The sequence below is a fragment of the Rhinolophus hipposideros genome (genome assembly GCF_964194185.1).
Source record: "Rhinolophus hipposideros genome assembly, chromosome: 5".
In the NCBI taxonomy this organism is placed as follows: Eukaryota; Metazoa; Chordata; class Mammalia; order Chiroptera; family Rhinolophidae; genus Rhinolophus; species Rhinolophus hipposideros.
The window spans coordinates 57,858,935-57,884,652 of NC_138051.1; the positions used below are offsets into that span (position 1 = coordinate 57,858,935).

A 25,718-nucleotide genomic window follows, 5' to 3' on the forward strand; every position below is an offset into this window, starting at 1 on the left:
GTGTTATTTTGAGGGTTAAATGTAAGGTCTTTGGCATAACACCTAAAGCATAGTGAGCACTAAGTAAAATGTTACCCACAACTATTTACATTTCATTTGGGTTTTCTCCTTCAAGTTTATTGCCAATGTTTGGGAGCCTACCTTTCCTTTAAGGTTGAAGTCAGATATTATCTTGACCATGAGACTTTGTCTGGTCTCCCTTGAAAAACTCCAGTGGGACTGTCCATGAACTAGGGCCACAAAGTACTTGTGTGTGTGTGTGTGTGTGTGTGTGTGTGGTGCTCTTCATACATATCTATTGTGCTTCACCACTATAACTGGGAACTTCTGGCCGTCAAGACTGTAAGCCCAGGGTGGCCAGATGGCTCAGTGGGTTAGAGGGCGAGCTCTGAACACAGAGCTGCTGGTTTGATTCCCACAGGGGCCAGTGAGCTGCGCCCTCCACAACTAGATTGAAGACAAGGAGCTGCCGCTGAGCTGCTGGAGGGGCGGTCGGATGGCTCAGTTGGTTAGAGCACGAGCTCTCAACAAGGTCGCCGGTTCAATTCCCAGGTGGGATGGTGGGCTGTGCCCCCTGCAACTAAAGATTGAAAACAGTGACTGGACTAGGAGCTGAGCTGCGCCCTCCGCAACTAGATTGAAGGACAACGACTTGGAGCTGATGGGCCCTGGAGAAACACACTGTTCCCCAGTATTCCCCAATTAAGAAAAAAAAAAAGATTGCGGTCTCTATGCCCCATCTGTAGTCCAGGCCTAGTTTGGTAGTCTGTAAATATGGAATGAATGAATGTTGGTGTTTACAGAACTCGTGTGGGAGAGGAGATCTGCTCTGTAGGTATGCCTCAGAGATGTGGGTCCGGTTCCAGCCCATCACAATAAAGTATTACAATAAAGTGAGTTGTAATCTTTTTGCTGGGGTGGAGGGTCTTGCCTTCAATTTGTAAATAATACAACCTCTGAAGTGCAATAAAGCGCTGTGCAATAAAGCAAGGTATGCCTATATTGGGTTTTCCCTGCTATCAAATGCAATGTTATGTGCATTGAGTTTCTTGGTAACCATTCTTGAATCATTTCTTCTTCTCCGCCTCCCTGTGTTTTTTTTTTTTTTTTTTTTTTTTGACCAAGCAAAATCTGGGCTAGTGAAGCCCCAGATGGGACCAAGATATGTTGCTCCTGCCTGACTGTTGTAGGTATAGTGCTTATTCAGTGCCTGGCATGAAGGAAGTTGGGAGTATTACCTGGTCCAGTACAATCTAGTTACTAGACTGTAAATGACTGTGGTGGGTAGGAGATGCCAGAAGTATACGAGTGGTCTGAGGTCATGAAGGTGTTAACACTCATCTCAGAATAGCCCAGGCAGCTCCTAGGAAGTAGCTTCAGAGGCCGGATGTGGCAAACCAGTGGGTGAATGAGAGAAGGTCTCCTTTGGAAGAAAAGGAAGTGGGAGGGGAGAAATGAAGAGGAAGAGCCTAGTGGACACATCTTATCTGCTATTGTAAGAACATGAGTCTCTTTTGAATGCGAGGCAGAGCCTGTAGAATTTTGACCCAAAATGACCAAGGTCTGAAGAATGCTTAATTCGGATTTTGCACTTGTCTTTTCTCCACAGCTCAAGTTTCATAAATGCTACTTAATATGCAGTAGAGTATTGTCTTAGTAGATTTTGTTTTCTAATCTTGATCATTGGTATAGTCTTTAATGCTCTTTGAGGATTTATAATTAATGTGAGGTGTCATCCACAATCACACTCTTTTCTAATCAAAAGCAAATTAGAAGGCATTTTCATTGTTTTCAGCAGAGTATCTTTTCAGTGTGTTTACCTGTTTAAGTGTTTCAGAAGACATTCTCACCATTCTCTGCGCAGGTACTTATCACAGTCCCTTGTGATGTAGAAGAAGATGCTTCCGTTTAATGCACATGAGAGATGGTCAAGGGTCGGTGACCAGTTAGCAGCAGAGTGGATGGAGGGCTCCAGGCCTCCCGACTTTCAGTTGAGGGTTATTTCCTCAGACCAGGTGAGGAGAAGCTACTTATCTAACAAAGGAGTCCCCAGTGGGCTTCCAAGGACCTGAAAGGCTGAGCTCAGCAGGTTTTAGACTTCAGATTTCTATACGCTCTTTGTCTCAAGGAAGCCAGTATCTCCTGAGTTGTGTAGCTCTTGACTCCATTTCTATGAAGGTTCCAAAATGGAATTTTTGCACTTATTCAAATGTCTGCTTTGCACAAGCATGTTATGGTGATTTGACCCCAAAACTGCGTACTTAAATTGCATCCTGGTCAAATTGTGGTATCTTGCATGTATTTTAGATGTTTAAATATTAAAACAAGCATTCTTAAGGCCTTTTTTTAGAAGCTATGGTGTCTTTGCTGAACCCTAAACATCCAGAGGCATTCTATCTGGGCTGGTGTGCTAGGACCGTCGTTCTTGTTGTTGTTTTTGTTTTTTAAATAAATTTTATTGGGGAATATTGGGGAACCGTGTGTTTCTCCAGGGCCCATCAGCTCCAAGTCACTGTCCTACAATCTAGTTGTGGAGGGCGCGGCTCAGCTCCAAGTCCAGTCGCCGTTTTCAATCTTTAGTTGCAGGGAGTGCAGCCCACCATCCCATGCGGGAATTGAACCAGCTTGTTCAGAGCTCTTGCTCTAACCAACTGAGCCATCCAGCTGCTCCCTCTGCTCCCTCAATGATTTTTTTTTAACTTAACATTGTGTAAGTTTAAAGAGTATCCGTGTGTTGATTTGATACATTTATGTATTGCAATATGATTACCCCTATAGCATTAGCTAACAGCTCTATCCTGTCGCATAATTATCACTTCTTTTTTCTGATGAGAACATTTAAGATCTAGTTTCTTAGCAACTTTGAAGTATGTCCTACAGTGTTGTTGACTCTAATCATTATGCCCTGCATTAGATCTCCAGAACGTATCTATCTTCTAACGGCAAGTTTGTACCCTTTGACTAACCTCCCTCATTCCCCCAGCTCCTCCCCAAACCTAATCCCTTAGTTTGGCTGCTGTGCCCTTCGTGGTCTAGCCCCAGTTTACCCTCCAGCCTCATCTGGGCTCCTTCTGGATGCATCTACTCTCTGGCCACTTGCAGCAGCTTGTAACTCGCCGTACCTTTTTGTTCATACTGATGCCCAAACCTGGAGTGCTTTTCCCTCTGCTGCAAAAACGGACACTCTTCAGGGCTAAACTTGAGCATTACGTTTTCTGACTTGCACTTTCCCTTCCTCATCTTAGATAGAATTGGGGTCTTTTTTGCTGTCCCCATAACCCCTGTGCCCACCTCACTTTCAGTATTAGGATTTGCCGTGCCCTTCAGTTGTTGCTGTACTTGTTAGTATTTTTCCCTGTGTTTGGCTTGCACTGTCATATCTCTCTGTTTCTCTTTCATCTCTGTATCCCTGTCTCCATGCTTGTTACACACACACACACAACACACACACACACACTCACACACACTCTGCCTGGTATGGGCAGGGACCTTGCCTTCCTCACCTGCACCTTCTTAGCCTCTAGCAGAGCATGTATAGTGCCTGCCTGCCACACAGTGGGTGCTCCATAATAAATCTGTATTGCATTTTCACAGCTGTAGGTATAAATGGGTGGAAGCCAGACATCTGCTCAAGTTTCCTATACCTTGCCCTCCTCTGCTTTGGCGCAGTTTTAGAGGTTTACATTCTCATGGTCACTCCTTCTGTGGGACTCATGTCTCCCTTTCTGCGGTTTTTCTTTTCTTTTCGCTCTGTGTTGAACCAGCTTGGAATTTAGCCCTCTTTCCTTGGTTTCCCCCAAACAGCAGTCAGAACAAAATACACGCAGAGCTATTTGTGTGCATGGCAGATTGGACTGAAGTTCTGGCGTGGGGAGAATTATATTTTAGCAATAAAGAACTTACAACCGACTAGCATTAGGTATTTTCGGTCTTAAATGACCTTTGCCTCTCTGCCATGGTACATCCTTTTCCTTTCCTTGCATTTTCGCAGGCACCCCTAAAACACGCCTCTCCCATTTTATTCTGCCACAAAATTCAGCTCTCCAGCTCCACCCTTACGTGCTGCTCAGGCCTGCTCCTGCCTATGCCCAGGCTTAGGAGCAGAGCCTTCTAAGCTGTGGGCAAGCCTTCTGGCCTTCTGGTAGCCTCTGCTAGGAGGGATTTGTTAGCGTGCTTATTTCTCCACCCTCCACCTTCTTTCACAAGACAGAAGCAAACATGTCAGTTTTGGTTTAATTAAATTTCATTTTCTCTCATTCACGGTATTCTACCAGATAAATTTTGACCCTACCAGGCCAATTGCTATTAATTTGAGGACCTGGCTAGGAGTTTTCCACGCCCTAGATTAAGAAGTTGAGTGCCTCAGTGAGCACTTGCATGGCTTTTCAGCCTGATCGTGAGATCAGGATTCCCTGAGTGTTGCTAGAGAGCAATCTAGGGAGTGGAATTTTCCTCAGAGGTGATGTGTGCTCACAGGTGGGGTTTGCTGACCCTTCCTATATACTTTGGGCAAGGAGAAAGGTCAAACATGTTGTTTGTGTATTGAAGGGAGGAAGCAGGTCTGGGGAATTGACATTCCTCAAGGAGGACTAGAATGGTAGACGTTTTGAGTGCTGTGATTCTCTGACTACATCTCCCTGCCCTTAGCTGTGCTTCCGGGCACTCACTGTCTGTTGATCTTTCTGCCCTGGGGACTGGAACGTCCTCTTGGTTCTGGGTTATGAGGTGTTTAGATTATGGTCACGTTGGGTCCTCTACCTCCTCTCCCATTGAAGAGCAACCTGCATCTTTATGGACCATTATTACACAGGATGTTTCTAAAAGGTCAGGTTCTCAAGAACGGGGGAATAGGGTGGGGTCAAGTATATCATCTTTCTAGGGCCACAGTCAACCAGTTGTCCTTTCCGAACAGCCAGCCACGCCCATTCTGTGGCTACCACCAGACCCTGGGCTCCCTCTGTTTTTCTGATGGCAGATTTCTTACTGCTCCTCCCAGTGGGGGAGGACACCTAGGCAGTGTCCTGTCTGGTCCCTTCTGACCCCAATCTTGTGTCAGCCTTGAGTGGTCTCTGAAGGGCATTCCTCTTTGGGTATTTGTTGTCCTTTCAGGAACTTTGACCTTTTAACAGAACACAGTTCTTTACCTCAAAGGAATAAATCACTAACGGGTAAATATTGAGTGTTAGGGGTGAGCTGGTGGGAGATTTGTTTGAAGGACTTGAGCTCTTCAGCAAAGTGTGGAGAAAAGACGAAGCTTTGGAATTCCAGCCGTTGCCTTGGGTAAATTACTTAACTGCTCTTGGTCTCCATTTCCATATCTATAAAAGGGGAACAACATCCCTATTTTTTAATGTTGTGAGTATTAAATGAGTTAATGGGTGTACCACAGCTAGCATTTAGGAAGCTCATCTCTTAACTGCATCTAAATTTTATTCTGTATTAGGCTGTTACGCCCTTCTCTTGCCCCTGTCAAATAAAGGTGGTATTTGTTTTTGTCCTCTGTCTCCTGGTCTTTTTTTTCCCTTTCCCTCCAAACTCCATTTCTTTTCCTTTTTGTACTTCTATGGAAGCCTGATCCTTTAGGAATTAATTTATGTGTAGCTAATATGAAACAAATTTTTTCCACTGGGGCAGAAGGAACCTACATAGTCTGTCAGTTTTTCAAGAAACAATGTGACACCCACTCTCTGATTCAGGATGTTCAATATTTAAGAGTCTATGTGAGTGAGTGTTATTGTCACTCCAGAGGTTCCTCTGTGTGTGTGTGTATGCGTGTGTTTTTCACATGTGTTTTTCAGTGAGTCTGTCATGGAAACATGCTATGGGAGGGTAATTTATATATAATTTCAGAAACCTGTTGATTCCAAGGGGTAAGTTGAATTTTTTTTTTAAGGGTAGGAATATGATTCTTATTTGTTTCTTTTTAATTAAATTGGATTTTTTTTTTTTTTTTTTACTTTTAAAAACATTTGTTTATGGGCGTGGAAGCTACTTGATTTAAAGTGAAATTAAAGATAAACATCTATGTTAATTCTCTTTATTTTATTCTCCTAACACTTAACTCTTTGCTTGTAATATTCTTAAATTTCAGTTCTATACTGTTATCTACAGAGTGGACCCTACTAGAAGGCCCTTTCTCCGTTTTTGCTATGGAAAATTAAAACTTTTTAAATTTATCAGGGTAACTTTGATTAATAACAATTTTTAGCTGTATAAAATTACAATTCAACATCTGTCTAAATTTTATGTGTTGTTCTAGACCAATTCAGGTCTCATATCCCCACCAAACTTACTCTGATTACTCCAGCATATCCTGAACTATAGAGCCATTTGTGTCCTAGGATCTTTGTGAGAATTAGGGGTACTGTGCAGTAGTCCTTGTTCCATTGTCTTTTGGGGAGTAGTGGTGAAACACCACTAGCAGTGGTAATGACAGCATGATGGTGTTAGGAGAGTAAAGGAGTTTATCCACAGCAGAATACATGGCATATAGCAGGTATGCAATAAATCTATAGGTACTCTCAAATCAAGTGTTACTCTTATTAACCAATAATTAGCTGACAGTAGAATAACAATATTAAATATTTGTTTAGCATTTTAGGTGATTCTAACTTTTTTGACATTGCACTCTAATCTCCACAACCACCTTCTATTATCATCACATCATTGTCTTAACCTGTCCTTTGCTGTCTGTATTCCTTTCGCTATTTCACTGAGGGCCTTCTAGTGTCGAAATGAATGGATTATTCTCAGGGAAGATCTGGGAAGATGAAACAATCAGTTTAGTCTCACAGGAAGATGCAATGAGGATGAGATAAAGTATCTGGCAGCCACATGCATGTTTTTCTACTTTCTAGTACTTTCCTGTGCCGTTGTGAAAGACCAGTTCTGTGCTGACCTGGAAGCAGCTGATTTCCTGCATATATCTCTGTCCCTGGAAGTGGGCCTGGGGACTGCCATCAAGGACAATGGCTGTGAGATTTTTCTCACCTACACATCTCTGAGCAGGCAGAAAAGAGTGGGTGATCAAGATGTGAGCAGCGGCGTCAAGGAAAAGGAAAAAAATACCTCTGCTAAATTCAGTGAGGTGCATTATGAACCATGAAAGAGAATGGCTTCACTGAAGCATGACTTCCCATGATTAAGAGTCTAAGCCCGAAGCTGGGCTTAATACCAACAAGCAGAGGTCTACAAAGGTCTCCTATTGCTGGAGGAGGCATAGGAAACTTCAGCCCAAGAATTGCCACAAATAAAAGGTACAGTTTGGCTGCCCTGGAGAGGAGGGGAAGCCATGCTCACAAGGCCTGCTAAAGACTGAGGCTGGGCCAGGACAAGAGACCTGTCACCCTCCACCCACTACCCTCCCACAAGCCCAGCACCAAACACAGTCATTTCAGTTTACCCTGGAGGGCGGCAAGAGCATGGAAAAAGACCCCACTCTGTAGCCAGGCATGAAGGGACAGTTCAAATCTGAGGGAGGAGTAGGAACACTGAGGAAAACACCACTGCAGCTCAGACTCCATTTTTTTTTTTTTTTTTTAGTTTCAGGTGTACAAGACAAGGTAATACTTAGACGTTCATCATTTATATCCCTCACACTGTGAACCCCCCCTCCCCCCATCCACTATCCCTCCGACCTCACACTGAACCATCACATTATATATATAAAATTATAGTTGGCATTCATTAATGTTTAGCTTCTGGTGTACAATGCCATGATCAGGTATCCACAGTATCCCTGGGGTGGTCTCCCAAATAGGACGCATGTCCATCGGATACCCAACAAAATCTTTACAACATTATTGAATACCTTCCCCAAATTAATTTTCAAAAAAACCCTGAGGCCATCTTGTGGTTACCAGCTGCTTCCTAATCCCTTCACCTTTCCCCTTATCCCCAACCCCCCCCACACACCCATCTAACAACTCTCGGTTTTTTCTTTGTGTCCCCAAAACTGTTTCTGATTAGTTCATTCACATAATCTTTTCTTTAGATTCCATATATAAGTGAGATCATATGGTACTTGTCTTTCTCTTTCTGACTTATTTCACTTAACATAATGTTCTCTAGATCCATCCATGTTGCTGCAAATGATAAGATTTCTTTCTTCTTTATGGCTGCGTAATACTCCATTGTATAAATGTACCACAGCTTCTTAATCCAGTCATCGACCGATGGGCATTTCGGTTGTTTCCATATCTTGGCTATTGTGTAAAGTGCTGCAATAAACATAGGAGTGCATACAGATTTTTGATCAGACTCCATTTTTAGCGCAAGATAAAACTCAGTACTGGAGAAATTTGCAGCCTGTGTTGTTAACATTAACAAGAAAACCTCAGCCCAGCTCAACTTCTGACTAATAGCCTGACTAACACACACCGACAGCATGACAGGAGAGCATGCCCATTGTCAAGCATGAAGACGATTTCCCTCAGTCTCTGTTCTTCTGTAATAATGTCCAGCTTTCAGTCAAAAATTACAGGGCACCAAAATCAAGTGAGAGAAAAAACCAACTGGTTATATTATCAAGAGATAAGGCAATCCACAGAACCAGACTCAGGGATGACTCAGAAGTTGGAAGTGTCAGACGGGCTGTACAATGACCATGATTAATGTTACAGGTGGACAACAGCTTGTATGAACAAACAAGGAATTTCAGAAGAGATGCAAGCTAAAAATAGATTTAAGTGGAAATGCTAGAAATTAAAAAAAGAAAGTTGACGTCAAAGGTTAACAGGCTCATCAGCAGACTGGACAGAACTAAGGAAAGAATCAGGGACCCTGAAGATAGGTCAGTAGAAATTATCCAAACTGAAACAAAAAGAGGAAAAAAAAGAATTAAAATAAATCAGAACACAGCACCTAACATTTCTTTTTCTCTCCTCTCCTCTCTCCTCTCCTCTTCTTTCATTTCCTTTCCCCTTCCTTCCTTCCTTCCTTCCTTCCTTCCTTCCTTCCTTCCTTCCTTCCTTCCTTCCTTCCTTCCTTCCTTCTTTCCTTCCTTCCTTCCTATCTAAAGAGAGAAATTGAGATTGAGAGACAGAGGAGACAGATAGACTGGGACTTTTAAAAGAAGTGGCTTATGTAATTGTGGAAGCCTAGGTAAATCCAAAATCTCCAGGGTAGTCTGTTAGGCTGGAGACCCATGAAAGAGTTGCAATTTGAGTCCAAAGGCAGTCTGCTGGCAGAGTTCTTTCTTCAGGGAGGTCAGCCTTTGTTTTATTAAGACCTTTAACTGATTGGATGAGGCCCACTCACATTAGAGACTGTAATCTGGTGCTTTACTCAGTCGACCAATTTGAATGTTAATCTCACTACCCCACCCCACCCCTCAAAAAGCATACTTTCATAGGAACATCCAGAATAATGTTTCACTAAATACCTTGGCACTGTGGCCCAGACAAATGGACATGTAAAGTTAACCATCATATGCCCCCTTCTGGTTACTACCCTCCCCCACAAAGGGTGATTTCTTTCCTACTTTATAATTACATAGATTAGTTTTGCCTTTTTAAAAAAAAATGTATACAGATGGAATGACATAGTATGTATTCTTTTGCATCTGGCTTCTTTCACAGAGGCTGAATACATAATCCTAGAATTGTACTTCCTAGGTAGTTGACCAGCCTTCCTAGAGTGGCCTGTGGGGTGGGGGTGTGGGGGGTATAGATGGAGGCCCTTCTTTACCAGCTTGTCTGGGGCTGGTGCTAGCTGGCACATCAGCATTCTCTAACACAGAAGGGCTAGCGAGGGTAGAGTCTGGAAGTTGGTAAGTTGCGCCTTTGGCCCTCTGCCTTCTTCAGGCCTGTTCTCCTTTCCTCTCTTACTACTCTGTGACCCCCGACCCCCCACACCCCACAGCCCCTGCTGTCCATGGATTGACTTTGCAGAGAACCCTGAAGCCAGTTCTTCTCTTTCCTCACATTTCCCCCACTGCCTGGGGCAGCCCCTCAGCCTGGACACCCCTCAGCCTCATTCTGTACCTCCTCAGCTGGTGTCACTTCGAGAGGCTTGGACCTCAGAGACGTCTAGACAACTCTCCCCTCACTCCTCCCCCCCCCCATATATATATATATATATATTTTTTTTTTTTATGGGTGTGGAAACTGAGGACCAGAAAGGGAGGTAAGTTGCCCCAGGTCTCGCAGATGGGGAGTGGTGTAGGGTATGAATCAAGGGGTTGCAGCCGCAGTCTCTGGGTGCTGTTCCCACTTGGCTTGGGTCTTCATGCCTTTGCTTCCCTCTTCCCTGCCCCAGTAGCGTTCCTATTTGCCAAATGCCACAGGGGAGTGAGAACTTCACAACTCCTTGGGCTGTCTCCAGTGAGGGCAGCTTCCTGCACTGGAACATTCTCCTCCTAGCACAGGGATTGGTTGCCATCCTCTGCTCTTCCCTCTGGGCTCCCTCCTGGCAGAGGAGCCTTGCTCTGCCAGGCTAGAGCCAGGCTCAGGCTGCGGACAGGCGGCTGGATGGTGTTCGTCGTGCAGTTGTGGCCCATTTCTGTTCAGTGTGTGGCTGTTTGAAGACCCTATTCCTTTGGCCCTCGTCTGCCTCCCACTTCAGTCGTTCCTTTAGGTCAGCTTCCTATTTCAGTGGCCATGAGGGTTGGAGGTGGGAATGTGGGGCCTTGAAAGCAGCTCTGTTCTAGGAGCTGGGAGACCCGCAACCAGTAAGCTGTGACCTGGTCCTCTGAGTCTCCGTTTCCTGACCTGTAAAGCAGGTTGGATCGGGTGGTCTGTAAGATCCCTCCCTGGGCTACATGTTACACTGCTTCTGGATCTAAACCCCGAGCCACACTTGGAAGATTCCAGTGGTGGTCCCGTAATTAGGCTGAGCAGATTGGTGAGAGGAGAGGGAAGGACATGTTCTCGCCTGGAGGAGCGTTCTGTCCCCACCCACTTCATTGTGCCTCCTGGGTGTTTGCAGAACACAACTGACAGCCCTTGTTTTTCTCAGCATTCTTTGCCTTTCTCTGCCTTCCCATTTCAAACCTGTAATCTTGTATCTCAACGACCTTGTGTTTGCGGTGGTGCAGAATTCACATTCCAGAGTGTGGTTTTCTCTCTGCTGTAGTGAACTGGATGGGGGTCAGAGCCCATCACAGCTGGTCCCTGGAGAGGGCTGTATATGGGTGTCAGAGATTATTGTGCTGGGCTTCAATGTCTTTTCTCAATCCCTACTTCTGATTTTGTTGTTTTTCATTGAAAACCAAAGATTAGGTAGGAGGCAGGTTCTTACCGTCTTGAGTTTTGGAGGTGGGTGAGGGGTGAGGCTCCTATTTCCTTCGCTTGAAGCATTTCCCCTGGAAGGGCAGAAGTGAGGCTTGTTGAACATCATGGAACCCTGTGCGAGAGGAAGCAATACTGAATACTGTTGGGGGGATATCTTTTTAATGAGTCTTGAAAGTCATTTTGATGCCAGAATTTTCCTTTCACTTTCAGAAAAATCTTTTGTCTTTCATTCTCTGAAACAGTTTTAAAAAACTTCTAGAGGGTTTTATGAATTATTAAATTAAAGGAAAGGTAGTATTTCTGGATCTTGCTGTTGCTGCCTTGGCTCCTTTTCTTCCAGCCTTCCCCCACCTATCCTAAGATGAGTGTAGGAATGTGTCGACATTCCAGTGTTTCTTTTCATTGGTTTTTTTTTTTTTCCTCCCCTGGTGATGTTAAGGTCTAGAATCGACCACCCCTCAATTGGACAGAGGACACACGCGATAATGCAAGTCACACAGCGAGGTTTATTTCCAGCTAGCTGGGGTCCGAGTATCTGCCCGTCGCAGCGGGTTTCAACAAGGACCCCGAGCACTCAAAGCCAAGGGTTTATATAGCATCTTTAAAGCATCCAGTAATTTTCCATAGCTTCAAAGAGTATACATATCATGGGCTTGTTCCACATTCTGGGGATTTGACAAGATAAGCTGGCTTGTACCCCACCCAGTCGGTAGTTAACAAGATAAGCTCTTTTCAAACAGGACATCTGGTCCACACCCTGTTAAGGTCATCCAGAAAATGCTTTTCTTTCTTATGCTAACCTACTCTTACAGTGAAGTAAGTATGGAGTTGTTACTCCATTTTACAGAACAGAAAACTGACTTGTGTCAAGATCAAAATGGTCACACAGCTAGTTGATGACTAACTTGGGATGAGAATCCAGGATTCCAGATTACTAACGATTTGTTATTTTGGTGACACTGTTCCCCTGCCTGTCATTAGTCTTGCTGCAACAGTTTATAGTCTTTGCCCTGTGTAGTCTCTCCCGGTTCCACCTTCTGCAAGCACCAAGCAGGAGCCAGTTCCTTATTGGTGGGGCAGCTGGGTAGGTGGTGGAGGAGGGAGGGCGGTGGTACAAGGCCCAGATTTACTTTTTCTTCCTGAAGGTGGGAGAATTACGTATTTCTACAGAGACTCAGGAAAAGAAACAGAATCAGCGTTCCTTTTCTTTTCTTTTCTTTTATTGGCCACATAGGTGGGGTTTCTTGTGGCCAGTGTTATTGCAAGGCAGTGTTCAGCTTGATGTGCAAGGGAAGCAGGATTGCCTGAGGGGCAAAGGGCTCTTCGTGTAGGCACACCGTCTTTACGTCTGACTGAGCCTGGTGCATTCAGTGCCCCACACTGACATCATGCCATGTTTGCTGGTGGACTCCCTTGAAGTCTGGAACTTTTTGGAGAGGTAATGCAGCAGCATGGTATCGTGGTGAAGGTTAGAGATTCTCTCTGCCCAGGTTTGAATCTTGGCTCTGCCGCTGACTTGCTGTGTAACCTTGGACAAGTTACTTCACTTGCATATGCTTGAGTTTATTACCTGTTGTCATTGTAGCATCGTGGATTCAATGCATTCATAAACAGAAAACACTTAGCATAATACACAGTCTTGTGAGGAGAGTGACTTTTCCTTCCACCCAGCCCTCCTTTCCTCCTTGCCTCATACCGTGTGTGTGTGTGTGTGTGTGTGTGTGTGTGTGTGTGTGTTTGTGGCTTTTTGATAGTACCTTTTAGAGTCTGCATTTCCAGCTGGCCTGATAAGCCTTCTAGGCAACTGTAACCTCAACCAAGCTTAGCTGTGGGGTGTGTCTGCTTTGACGTGTGTTTAAATGTTAGCAATGGGCTCCTTTGTGGAGAGACCTGAGAGAAAGGAAACCAGAGGGTGTGTACTATGCACTCCAACCACACTGTTCCAGGTCCCCACACCTGAGGGTCTGGGGGCAGCTGTGAGACTTAGTTGAGCTCTTTTGTAGGATGAGAATACCGTGTTTCCCCGAAAATAAGACCTAGCCGGACCATCAGCTCTAATGCGTCTTTTGGAGCAAAAATTAATATATGACCCGGTATTATATTATATTTTGTATTATATTATACCTGGTCTTACAGTAAAATAAGACTGGGTCTTATATTAATTTTTGCTCTGAAAGACGCATTAGAGCAGATGGTCTGGCTAGGTCTTGTTTTCGGAGAAACAGGTATTGACCAGCTGTTTTAGCCTGCTCAGGCTGCATAATAAAATACCATAGACTGGTGGCTTAAACAACAAAAATTTGTTTTCTCCCAGTTCTGGAGGCTTGACGTCCAAGAAGGGTGCCAGTGTATGTGAGGGTGTGGGGGAGGAGGTCACGTCTCTTATAAGGTCAGCAATCCTGTCTGATTAGGACTCCACTTATATGACCTTATTTAACCTTAATTACCTCCTAAAAGTCCTATCTTGAAGCATAGTTACATTTGGGGCTTAGGGCTTCAACATATGAATTTGGGGGGATACAGTTCAGTCCATAGCATCGTCTTTCCTCCCCCCCAAGTTACCCAGTGAGAAAAATAAGTAAAATCAGCCTTGTGTCCTCTTTGGCCCCATGTCCTGTGTTATTTGTCAGGCAGTGTTGGAGCTTCCGTACACTGGGGAGGCATTAGGTCTCCATCTTGCTGCCTTCTTGAGATTGGAAGAGAGTGTGAATGAAGAGTGTGAATTCAAGCTCAGAAATGGTGTGTATGTGTGTGGGGACGGGGCACCCATATTCTGATAAGTGATGGCGGCCTGTCTTGTCACCTGTGTTGTTTGCTTAGACTGGGAACTGAAATCAGATGAAACATAGTGGCAGCGCTCTTTACCACCCTCTTCGTAATGAACTCCCAGGAGTAATGAACTCTTTTCGGTTCTCTCCTGTAAGACACACCGAGTGAGGCCCGCAGCAGGCGGAATGCCCAGCTAGCAGGCTGCTCGCGGCTTTGCCCACTCCGTCAGCACCCACTGGTTGAATTATGTGCTTACCAAGAGCCAGTTTGTTCCCAAAGCCATTTGTACAGTTATAGCTGGTGTTAGAGTTAAGTAATGTATTTTAATATCAGATGGACTGGTGAAGTATGGCTGCAAATGAAGTGGTTTGCTTTCTTTCCCCCACTATGAACCGAGCTGTGGAAAGACACAATAATTCCAAGTCACTGAAAAACATTATTGTTCAATTAGATGAGCATGAAGATTCGGGAAATCATAAAACTCTTAGACTTTTATTCTGATATTATTCTGTAAGTGTCTACATTTGTACTCCACTTTAAAGAATCAGGAATTGGAAATGATAGACAATGATTATGTTCTGGTTCATATAAGAAAGATAATATGAGGCTCTTACCAGTGGACCCTTACTCAAAGAGAGGGCCTTGCCCTACAGTTAGAAGGTGGGTGAATGAGTGCACATTTATATGTATTACTCAAAAATAAAAATTTTAGGTATTTTTTTTTATGATTCGTGCTTTATTTTGTTTTTAATTTTTTTGTTGGGGACTATTGAGGAACAGTGTTTCTCCAGGGCCCATCAGCTCCAAGTCGTTGTCCTTCAGTCTAACTGTGGAGGGCGCAGCTCAGCTCCAAGTCCAGTCGCTGTTTTCAATCTTTAGTTGCAGGGGGCGCAGCCCACCATCCCATGCGGGAATTGAACCGGCAACCTTGTTGAGAGCTCGCGCTCTAACCAACTGAGCCACCTGGCCACCCCGATTCGTGCTTTATTTTGATTAACCTGATTCCCGACCCGATCACATTGGAAAGAAGGGTTTCTACTGTGGTGATTCACTTTAGAACCTGTTTTGATGACTTGGTTTAGTTTTAGTTTAGTGGTTTTAGTAAACAGATTTTATTTTGTATATGGTTTCAGTACAACTAACAGCACTAGTGGGGCTTTTGAAGCTGGGGATTTAAAGCAAATTAAAATGGCTCATTTTGGATTATAGTGAATTCTTTGGTTCCTCTTGTAGCATAGACTCGTAGCGTGTTATTTTGCAAGTGAGGAAACCAAGGCCTTGTCGTTGTTGAATTGTGTGGGATGGCGGAATGAAGGGGGCAGAGTGGTAGCAGATGGAACCCTCCCTCCCAGCCTCTTTCTCTGAGTGGACTTCTCTGGTGACAGTAGTGACCTGTGCTCCCCGCTTTGGGACAGGACCAACCTGGAGGCTTTGCAGAAGAAGCTGGAGGAGCTGGAGCTTGATGAACAGCAGCGGAAGCGCCTGGAGACCTTTCTTACCCAGAAGCAGAAGGTGGGGGAACTGAAGGATGATGACTTTGAGAAGATCAGTGAGCTGGGTGCTGGCAATGGTGGTGTTGTGTTCAAGGTCTCCCACAAGCCATCCGGCCTGGTTATGGCCCGAAAGGTGAGGCCACTGAATTAAGCTTGCTTGGTAAGCGGGTAATTGGGTTATCTCTTGGAAGACGTGGGGGCCTGGGGACAAGGGTGGAAGGAAGACTGACTTTTCCCTCAGTACCTTTTGTGCTGTTTGAATTTCGAACTCACGTTATCTATCAGATGGTAGGTAAACACACTAATGATGTGTTAGAGTATTTATGCCGTCCTGAGACTGGAAAATAACAGCAAGTGACCCTTCGTTAGCTTGCTGTGTGCTCTGGAAAAAATGCTAGAGTGCATACTTGTCATTTATCAAGTGCAGGAGAAGCTGTTGCATTTACCCATCCCCAGGGATGCACAAAACCCTCATTTCAAGTTGTTGCCCCATGCTCCAGCCTGCCAGTGGTCCCCCTCGTTTCCCTGCAGTGTAACATCTTAGATCCCCACCATGCCATGCGCTCTTTCAGCTGGATTTCCCTTCCCATCTACTCTGGGTTTTCCTCTTTCTGAATACAGCGAAGTGGGACCCTTCCATGTTTTCAGCACACCATGTTTATTCCTGTCCACATATTTTTGCTTGTGCTGTTCCTTCCATCATTTCTAACAGTGTGTATCTTCGGGGCTCACTCTTGTTTAGTTTTCTCCAGCTGCTCCAGCCTGCACTGAGGACCACTGCTTCCATACCCCTCTGGCACTCATTTGGGAACCATTTCCTGTGTCTGTCACCTGTCTCCCCGGCTGAAATAAGGGACAAATTAGGGGGATATCAGGTGGCATCTGATATCTCAACCACATTGGGCCCCTGAGGTCAAAGAGAAATCACCTGGGCAGCTCGGGTCAGCATAGCCTTTTCCTCGTTTCCTTCTACTCCTACAGCCCTTGACTAGTAGCCAAGTCCTCAAGGCCACTTTCCCTTCATCTCTCTGCTTCATGGGTCCTTTTGGAGGAAGCACGCCATTCAGCCTTGTTCTGGGAGGGGTGAGCCCTTCCTCAGTCTTGGCTCCCAGGAGCAGAGGCGCAGCTGGCCCTCCTCTGGTTACAGTTCCTCAAATGCCAACACCTGCCTTGGTATGTTGGTACTCAGTAACTTTTTGGCAGAAACTTTTTGTTAAAACTTGCCTGTTTCCACTCATCCTACTTTTAAGAGCTTAAGCTTTTAAGAAAGCTCCCATCCATCCATCCATCCAGCCATCCATCCATACATCCATATATTTTTAAAGCCTCTCTTCCTCCCACCTTTTTTCCTCAGCTAATCCACCTGGAGATAAAACCTGCCATCCGGAACCAGATCATAAGGGAGCTGCAAGTTCTCCACGAGTGTAACTCCCCGTACATCGTGGGCTTCTACGGTGCCTTCTACAGCGATGGCGAGATCAGCATCTGCATGGAACATATGGTATGTGGCAGCCTGTTGGCCTCTGGAGCCTGGGCTTGGATGGCTGTGGGGACAGAGCCGGGAGTGCAGTTTCCAGGCTCTCGGCCTCACATGGAAAGGTGCTGGCTCAGGTAGTAAACGGCCATTAACTGTGATTGGATGGCCATCAGCTGTGGCTAGTTGGCCGTCAGCTGTCACCAGTGAGCCATTGGCCACTAATATAACTGCCGTGGCTATGCTAGCAGAAAATGGGGGCTAGAAGAAGATGGTGGCTGAGCTAGCAAGCGTGGATTGCAGTTAGCACAGCGGAGTGCGGGTTACAGATTGCAGAGAAGTGGACGGCTGGTTGCAGATAGTGTGGCTGCTGCTTCCTGTGTCTCCCACCCAGCCGCCAGCGAGAATATAGTGGTATGACTCCCCCATCTATGGCTCCGTGGGTGTTCCTTTTTGGCCTCACCATGTCCTGAGTTCTTATGTGGGGAGTGGGACAGAGACCCCACGTGACTCCCTGCATGACAGTGGTTCTCGTCTAATCTTCGCTCTGAGAGGTGACCTGCACAGCTAGTTCCCTTGGGTCCCCATACTGTCTTGCTCATCTGGGAAATCTGACTGTAGAAACTGGACGAGCCAAACGATGAAAGGCCTTCTGCCTAGGTCCCTGGCTCTCTTCAAAGAGAGGTGACGGCAACCAGTTTCCCCTAGTAGATGTGCCTGGAACACATTTCCCAGTTTTCTTGACCCCAAGATTTTGCTATAGGTAAAATCTGGTTAATCCATTTATAATATGCATGCTGTGAGCTAGGCACACGGTTCCAGGGTTATGTAGATGAGTGAGACAGTCCCTGCCCTCAGAGAGTTTATAATCTGATTCACGGGCGGCCTGAAGGGTTTCTTTGGGCATGTAGAGAAGTAATCCCATTTGACACACAACAGAGAGGGCACGTGAGAGGGCAGTTGTGAGCTAATCACATATATGTGAGCTGCCAGTCTTCTTACCATTAACTGCGTGGAGAACCTTTTTTCTCTTCCCAGTGTCTAACAGTAATAATAACAACGACACAGTTAGCGATACTAATAACGATAAACTGATATGTATTGGGTCTATGTTATATCAAACACATCCTAAGCAAATTAATATTTTATTGCATTTTCACAACAATCTTCATGGGTGGATATATCACCCTGGTTTTACAAATGAGGAAATAGGCTCAGAGAAATGGAATCACTTACCCACGGCCATATTAAGTGGCATTGGTAGAACTTACACTGATGCCGTCTGACCCCAGTGCCTGTATTTTGATTAATCCCCTGGATAGTGATTGGGGCTCTGTTTCCTCCTTGATGCCTAGAACTTCAAAGAGAGAGTTTGGCTTCATGGCTGCTATTTGTTTCTGTTCCTATTAGGTAGCATGGCACAGGGGATTTTGGAATCAGATGTTTATTCGTATCTCTCTTCTCCACAAAAATCTTGTTTGCCACTGAGCCTCCAAAGCCCAGAATAGTCTTGGCACACAGCAGGTGCTAATAATTATTATTTTTTTTTTACTGCTTGTCAGCATCTCATCATGACCTTGGGCAAGTTTCTTTCTGATTCTTCGTTTCCTCATCTGTACAATGGCCATTGTTATACCTGTCTCTTTGTGGTGAGGCTTAATTAAAATAATAGGTGTAAGTCTTCTAGCATGGTCTGGTTCATAGCACGTCTTCTGCAATCATTAGCTTTTGCTTTATTCTCACTGGGGTGGACCGTTCAGAGATAAAAGGCTGACGTGACTGAGTCTCCTGCGTAGGGACCACTGTGCTTTCAGTCCAGCATAGTGTCCCTCAGCAACTTCTCCATTTCCTTCCGGACTCTCTAGACCTGCCCTGGCCTCTGGAATGAGAGCCGCCGTGCCTGATCGGAATAAACTCCAGGAGAACCCTCCCTTGGAGGTTTGTCCCTTGCTGGTCTCCATTATTTTAAATGTCTATTTTAATGACCAAGAAGTGCCATGCACACTCTTGCAGGTATCTGCCGACTTGGCAGGTTCTACGTGGAACATGGATCCTGAAAACATCTGTGTGTCTCCAGGTTACTGAGAAAGTGTTTATTCCCTCTTGCTTCAATGAGAGCAGAACAGTGTCTGTGGGAAGCACGTGAACATTCTGGCTTGCTCCTAGCCCGGGTCTGCGGTGCTGATTATTTTTCACTTGGGTCTTGGCTTCCTGTTGGTGGGGTGAGGCTGGGGGAGGAGGCTTTTCCTTATCCTTTGGGTTTGTTTTCATTTGTCCTTTGGGTTTGTGTCCTGTGTTCTCATGATGGTTGGTTTTCCAGCTCTAGGCCAAGAGTTTTGGGTGATTATGTGCATATGGCAATGGAGGGCCAGGGAAACTAGGAGAAGAAGGTGGAAGTGATGGTGAGAAGCCAATGACAGGAAAGACGAGAGTAGCCTTCTTTCCTCTTAGGTCGCACCAAAATAATGGAAGGTGGGTGGTGACATGACTAGACATAACAGCAACTGGCTTTTGCATCTTCCACCACTTGCTGAGTCCTTTTCACATTATGTAAGTTATTAATCACATCAGCCTTGTCATGTGAGATGGATTGTTGACCCCACTCTCCATCCTCCATCCCATATGGTAGATGGAGAGAGTAAGGGCTTGACAGGTTTAGCAATTAGCCTAAGTAACATAACCAGTAAGTCTCTTTGCTGAACTCCAACCAGTGTCTCTAATTCTTTTGCTGTTTTTCAGTTTCATACTCTCTCCGTTACCTTTTGCAAGTCATATACTCAGGATTTTCTCATTTCTGCATAGAAGTATTTGGGCCAGGTCTTCTGTAGGGAATCCTCTCCATGTTAGCATCTTGTGTTTCTATGGTTTTTGGCACGTGTAGCTTGTCAGGATTTACCTTAGTTAATCAACATGGGTTCGGCTTCATAAACACTTATTTTCAGTGTCTGTTATGTACAAGGTCAAGGTGCCATGTGAACTGCTGAGGGGATAGAAACATTGAGAACAGTATCTCTGCCCCACTAGAGTTGGATGGCTGTGTTCTTGGGCTCTCTCGAGTGAGGGGTGCCATTGTGGACGTACGGGCTTCTGAGCACCAGGTATGTGTCATTTCATACTTGCTGTCTTCTGAACGATCTGAAAATTTTTCCTCCAAGTCTATGCCACCCAGAATTCTCCATTTAATGGTGGAACCAGGAGGCTATTTATGGGGCAAATGTGGTTGAACTCCAGGGTGCTAGCTTCAGAGGTTATGATTAGGCCCCAAATGTTGATAGGCAATAGCCTATTCATTTATTCAGACCTTCCTGGAATCTTTTTTATTAGCTTTACGTGGCCTCTTGCCATGAGGGGGACAGTTTTTTTTATCTTAAATTGGTCTGTTTTAAGGCTTTGTCATTCTGGAATCCTCCTTTGTTCACTCGGGGTTCATAGATTTGATCCTGACCTTTGTGCCCCTTGCCCTGTCCCACCCCCATCCTTCCAGCCTTCCCCTCCAGGAGGAGAAGATGACAGGACATGACCAGGGCTGGTTTCCCATTCTCTTGGCCCATTTCCAGTATCTGCAGGTCAGTCTCCCTTTCCCCCTCAATGGATTTGGCTCTGTGGGAATAGTGAGGTCCTCCCACACAAGTTCCTGAAGCAGAAGATATCTCTGGAATTACCTTGGGGAGCCTGAGCCTGGAAAACTGGCTGTCAGAGGCTGGGAGGGCCAAACTCTTTTGAGGGCCAAGCACAGAGTCTGATAGGTGATGAATGACAAGGAGGGAAGCGAGGATGGGGAGGCCTAGTTGGGCCTGCGCTCCGGGGGAGAGTCACTGGAGTCGGCCATAGGGCAGTCCATGCCTGGGTGTATAGTCTCCAACTGCAGCGGGAATCATGTGTACGACTACCGGAAGGGCTCAGAGCTGCCAGACACGGGACCCTTAGGGAAGCACTGGTGGCCTGAAGTCCAAGCAGCCTTGAGGACCAGAGTGGCTTTCTGGACACTCTCCCTGAGCAGGCCCTCCTGCTGGAGAGCTGCATCCGCTGCCCCGACGGGGGGTTGACTTGATTGCTGGCTGCTACTTCTCCTTCGGGATTTCTGCTTTGCCTCAGCTGCCACATTTCAGAGGTGTTGACATGCAGAGCTCTGTTCATTAACCACATCCCAGCTTCTGAGGTGCTGTGCTCCTTTCTGTGTCACAGTCTTTGCGTGATATTCTTTGTCATTAACATTTTACCCCAACGTTTTATTATGAAAATTTGAAACATACGGAAAGTTGAAGGAATTACATAATGTGCACTGTAAACCTGTCACCTAGATTCTTTAGTTAACATTTTGCCATATTTGTTTTACCACATATTGTCCATCTATCCATTGTTTAAATCATTTTTTGGATGCATTTTGAAGTAAATTTGTGTCATCAGCATTCATTGAGTCCCATCTTCTATAGCACTGGCCAGGGGCTGACTTTCCTAGAATCAAGCTGTGTGTGCACTGCCCAGGCTGCATTTTGAGACTCCAGGGGTAAATGAGTGCTCCCTGATCAGAACAGGAAGGCTCTTGTCTTTGGGAAAGTAGATTCGTGCTCTGGTGGTCGCTGGGCAGCAAGGGGACTGGGGACGCAGGGTTGATGGTTCTCATGAAGAAATAAAAGCTTTTGAGCTTCCCCCCCCCATAAAGCATTTGTCTCTCCTATAGAAAACCTTCACAAAAGCACCATTGACTTAGTTAATAATCAGCTTCTAAAAATAAGCACAATTTCAGCAGCTTTAGTCAGTGAAGGCAGGTCCTTGGCAACAGTGAAGTAAAATTAAAAGGTTGTGAGGTGAGTTGCAGGCAACTCTAGGTAATTCTAACTGTGGTTCATGCTTCTGAAATCTTGCTAATTCCATTGTTCACAGTGTAACTGCTTATAGCACAGAAGGAGGTTAAAGGTTTCTTCTTTTTTAACAAAAGAAGAAACAGCACAGCTCCCAGGGGAAGTGTAAACCAAGACAGTTAGCTGAGCTGCCCTCTCTCCTCGACTATGGAACCTGAGAACCACAAGGTTAGCATTTCTACTTCATTTGAATCAGATTTTGACACAATCGTTTTGTCACCGTGATTGAAGTCCTCCCTAAGAAAGGCAAAGCTGTTCAAACAAGGATCTGAAGCCACATTCAATTCGAAGCAAAATAGAAATGGCCCTGCAACTTTCTGCACTGGAGTTCCTCTTTCCATCAGTAAAGGGAATTGAGAGGTGCTAGGGATTTCAAGGAGCTGGCTGACTTCGTTTGGTTACCTGAGCTGTGGTGGTGTCCTGACTTGGCCACCAGAGGCCTGTGGCATCCTGAAGGCAGCCAGGCTCGTAGGATGCCTCAAGCCTCAGCCTGAGAAGGGCTCTTAGAGGATAAGTGTGTCAGGGGAGTTCGGTTCGGTTCGGTTCTAGATTCATAATTCTACTCTTGTATCTGTGTGGAGATTTTAGCATGTTTGATTTTTTAGGTTGAATTTTGTACTCCTCTATCATGTTCCTTGGTGGACTGATCCACCATTAGGTAGTTGTGCTGGGGAGTTTATTATGATTAGAAGGCAGACATATTCAGGGGTGTTAGTGTGCGTCTTGAGGATCCACACCTGTACTCATTTCCTTTTCTATCAGTATCCATGACCCAGAGTTGACGTGACAGAAAGTGATTGGCCCAAACTATCCCCTTATCAGCATAGAATTTTTAAGTTGATAATCTATTTTTAGCATTGTTTAGGTAACATTTCCTGAGAGTCTGTATCCCTGAATGAAACTTACTTATTTTCTCACCTCCTTTACAAAGAAAGCCGTTGTTGTAGCTGCCTAACAGTGCCTTTGCACAAAATGGGTAAAATAACTGTTAATTTAAGGATTTAATTCTTCACTTTCATAAATGAGTTTCATCATTAAAAAGGGTAAAACATTCATTGTAGAAAATTTATAAACAATAGAAAAGCCCAAAGAAGAACCTATCATACAACAAAAATCCCTGGTAGCCTTACTACCTCGCCTGGAAATAACAGCTGATAACAATTTTGATGTTCTGGTTTTGTGTGAGCATACACACACTTTTTCACTTTTATAAAAATGGGATCTTTCTTTGTCCTTCTGTAGTTCATCATGTTACGTGTTGTTCTGCGACCTTGCATCCGTGGTTACATTGCAGGGCCCTGGTGATTCTGAAGGAACGTCGCTCTGGTCCTGCACCTTCAGGGGCAGCTTGTGTGTCACTCCTGTTGTGAGCCCTTCCCTCAGCCACTCTGCAGGAATCGCTTCTCCTCTGAGCACCTGTAGCAATGTTTGGCATTCAGTTACTTGTTCCCTACCTTGTTTCAGAGGAGGATTTAAGGTGCCTTGCCTCTTTATGAATAGGTCCTGTCTGCCCAAGCAGAGTGTTGCTTTTCCCTGTATGTATGTATAGGTTTTTCCATCCCAGTTCCTTACATATCCCTGTGCTGTACACAGAAGTGACTAATAAATAAGTGGTGATGGTAACTACTTAGTGTAAATAGGATACTTTAGAAAATGAATCTGAGTTTGCAGGAATTTTCCCTACTTTTGGGGGTAATTTTAAATTGCAGCTGATAATTGGTTACACCTGAAGCCATAGGGCATGAACCTATTTCTGCCTTGACATGTTAGAGTACCCTGAGTGAAGCATTTCTTGAAGATTTCAGGTTTATATTTTATTGAGATTTATATATTTCCTGCACTAGTTTGTAAATTTATTGAGGTCAGGAACCAGGTCCTTTTCATATCTCTATCTCCCATAGAACCTAACATAGCCCAAGGCACTTTGTGGGATTTGTGGAAAGAATTTATTGCTTTCCATGACATTTTAAAATTTTTTATTAATTATGATTTGTTAGGATAATACCAGATGAAAATTGTGACTTATATGATGGTGATAAAATGGTTAACATTTATCGAGCACTTAACTATATGCTACACATTGTTCTTAGTGCTTTATATGTATTAGCTTGTTTAACAGTTATAATAGCCTTATGATTATTATAATAGCCTTACAATTATTATCAACCCTATTTTATAAGTTGAGTATCTCGGTCAAAGTCCCTTAATAAGCAGAAGAGTTCAAATGACAGTTTGCCTCTAGAACCTGCACTCCTAATCACTACACTCTACTGTCAGTTCAGTGCAAATCAAGCCCTTTGTTTGACCACTGAATTAGTAATTTATTTAATGATTATTCATAAGATTTGAGTTACTAGTTATTTGATAGCCCCCACAATGTTTTGCGTTTATATGACATTTGGTATCTGGAACAAACCAAAGGGTACCTTTCTAGGAGGATCTGCCACCTGTGAAATTCACTTTCCTCCTGAGGTTTAACACTTAAAAGATTAGTTGGAAACATTGTCACTAAATGGACTGGTATTCTTGTTCTTAGGATGGGGGTTCCTTGGATCAAGTCCTGAAGAAAGCTGGAAGAATTCCTGAACAAATTTTAGGAAAAGTTAGCATTGCTGTGAGTATACTGTGAAGTTTTTCTTTCAGGTCCCCTCATTGATAACTTAATGAGTTGGTAGGAAATGGACAAGGGAGGAAGCTAGGAAGTCATCAAAGGGGAAGTTTGTAAGAAAATGGGGTTTACTCACTAGAATTTTCCCTATCCAGATTCTGGATACAATGTTCTCTCTCTCTCACTAAAGTGGAAAAGTGACTTTCTCTATATTAAAATCTGTCTTGAAAAATATGAAAGAGTATCCAAAAGAATTCCGATTTGTGATATCAGAAAGCCTCTTTCTAGGTTTCAGGTTTAGAAAGAAATGAATTCAAGCAAAGTATTTTTAAATGTTGTTTAAACTTTCAATAATCAATTTTACTTAAAAATAATATTCTATATGCCATGTAAAAAGATGGTTTCTTGATAAGGCAGGTTAAAACAAACAAAATAAAAAATAAAAAAAGGTAAATTTGTAATGTTAGGTGAAATACTTTCTAGATCATTTTAAAATAGAGACATTGAGTATTTTCTATACACCAGTATTTCAGTTTCCCATATCTTTACATTCTCTTTCCTCTAGGTAATAAAAGGCCTGACATATCTGAGGGAGAAGCACAAGATTATGCATAGAGGTAAGAAATTACTTGCTAGTTGTTATTTTTAAAATTTTAGCTGAAATCTAGAAGTTGTTGCATCTTCTTTTGTGTTTTGGTGTAAAAGCCGTCTAATAGTATTTTTAAGTTTTATTACAAGTCTTTGATGACCTAGCTTGATGACTAGAGCAGCAAGTCCCACCATCTTCTTGGTCTGTGGTTCACCTAATACCGGAAGCTGTGTTAGGCATAGTCGTGCAGCAAGCCCGGACCAGAGGCTCAGCTAGGATTTACTTACCCAGCCCCCGGTGTCACTGTCTGCCACGGAGTAGATTGTACATAGGTCCAAAGTCGTGACTAACTGACTGGATGTGAGTTTGATTATAAAAGAAACTCTGGTTTGTTTTAATAAAGGTACACATGCACTTGCCGTGTGACATACTACTTTTAGATATTAATCCAAGATAAATGAAAACATATATCTACCCAGACTCATGTACAAATGTTTAAAGCAGCTATTCATTGTAGAAACAATCAAAATGTGCTTCAAGAGGCAGAGAAATAAATAAATTGTAGTATCTCCATACAATAGAATACTAGTCAGCAATAAAAATGAACAGGGTACTGATCACTTTTGAGCTGATTAATCTCAAAAGCATTTATGCTGGATGAAAGAAACCCAACACTAAAGAGTACGAACCGT

General features: G+C 44.2%; 1 protein-coding gene across 1 annotated transcript in view; it reads left to right on the plus strand.

Annotated features, from left to right (window-relative positions):
• Nucleotides 1-25,718, plus strand: part of MAP2K1 (mitogen-activated protein kinase kinase 1) — a 71,817-nt gene that overhangs the window by 19,228 nt on the left and 26,871 nt on the right. The window contains exons 2-5 of the mRNA XM_081049336.1: nt 15,416-15,626; nt 16,848-16,994; nt 24,366-24,443; nt 25,003-25,054. Coding sequence (XP_080905462.1) covers nt 15,416-15,626; nt 16,848-16,994; nt 24,366-24,443; nt 25,003-25,054 — 488 coding nt within the window. The remainder of the gene's footprint in view (nt 1-15,415; nt 15,627-16,847; nt 16,995-24,365; nt 24,444-25,002; nt 25,055-25,718) is intronic.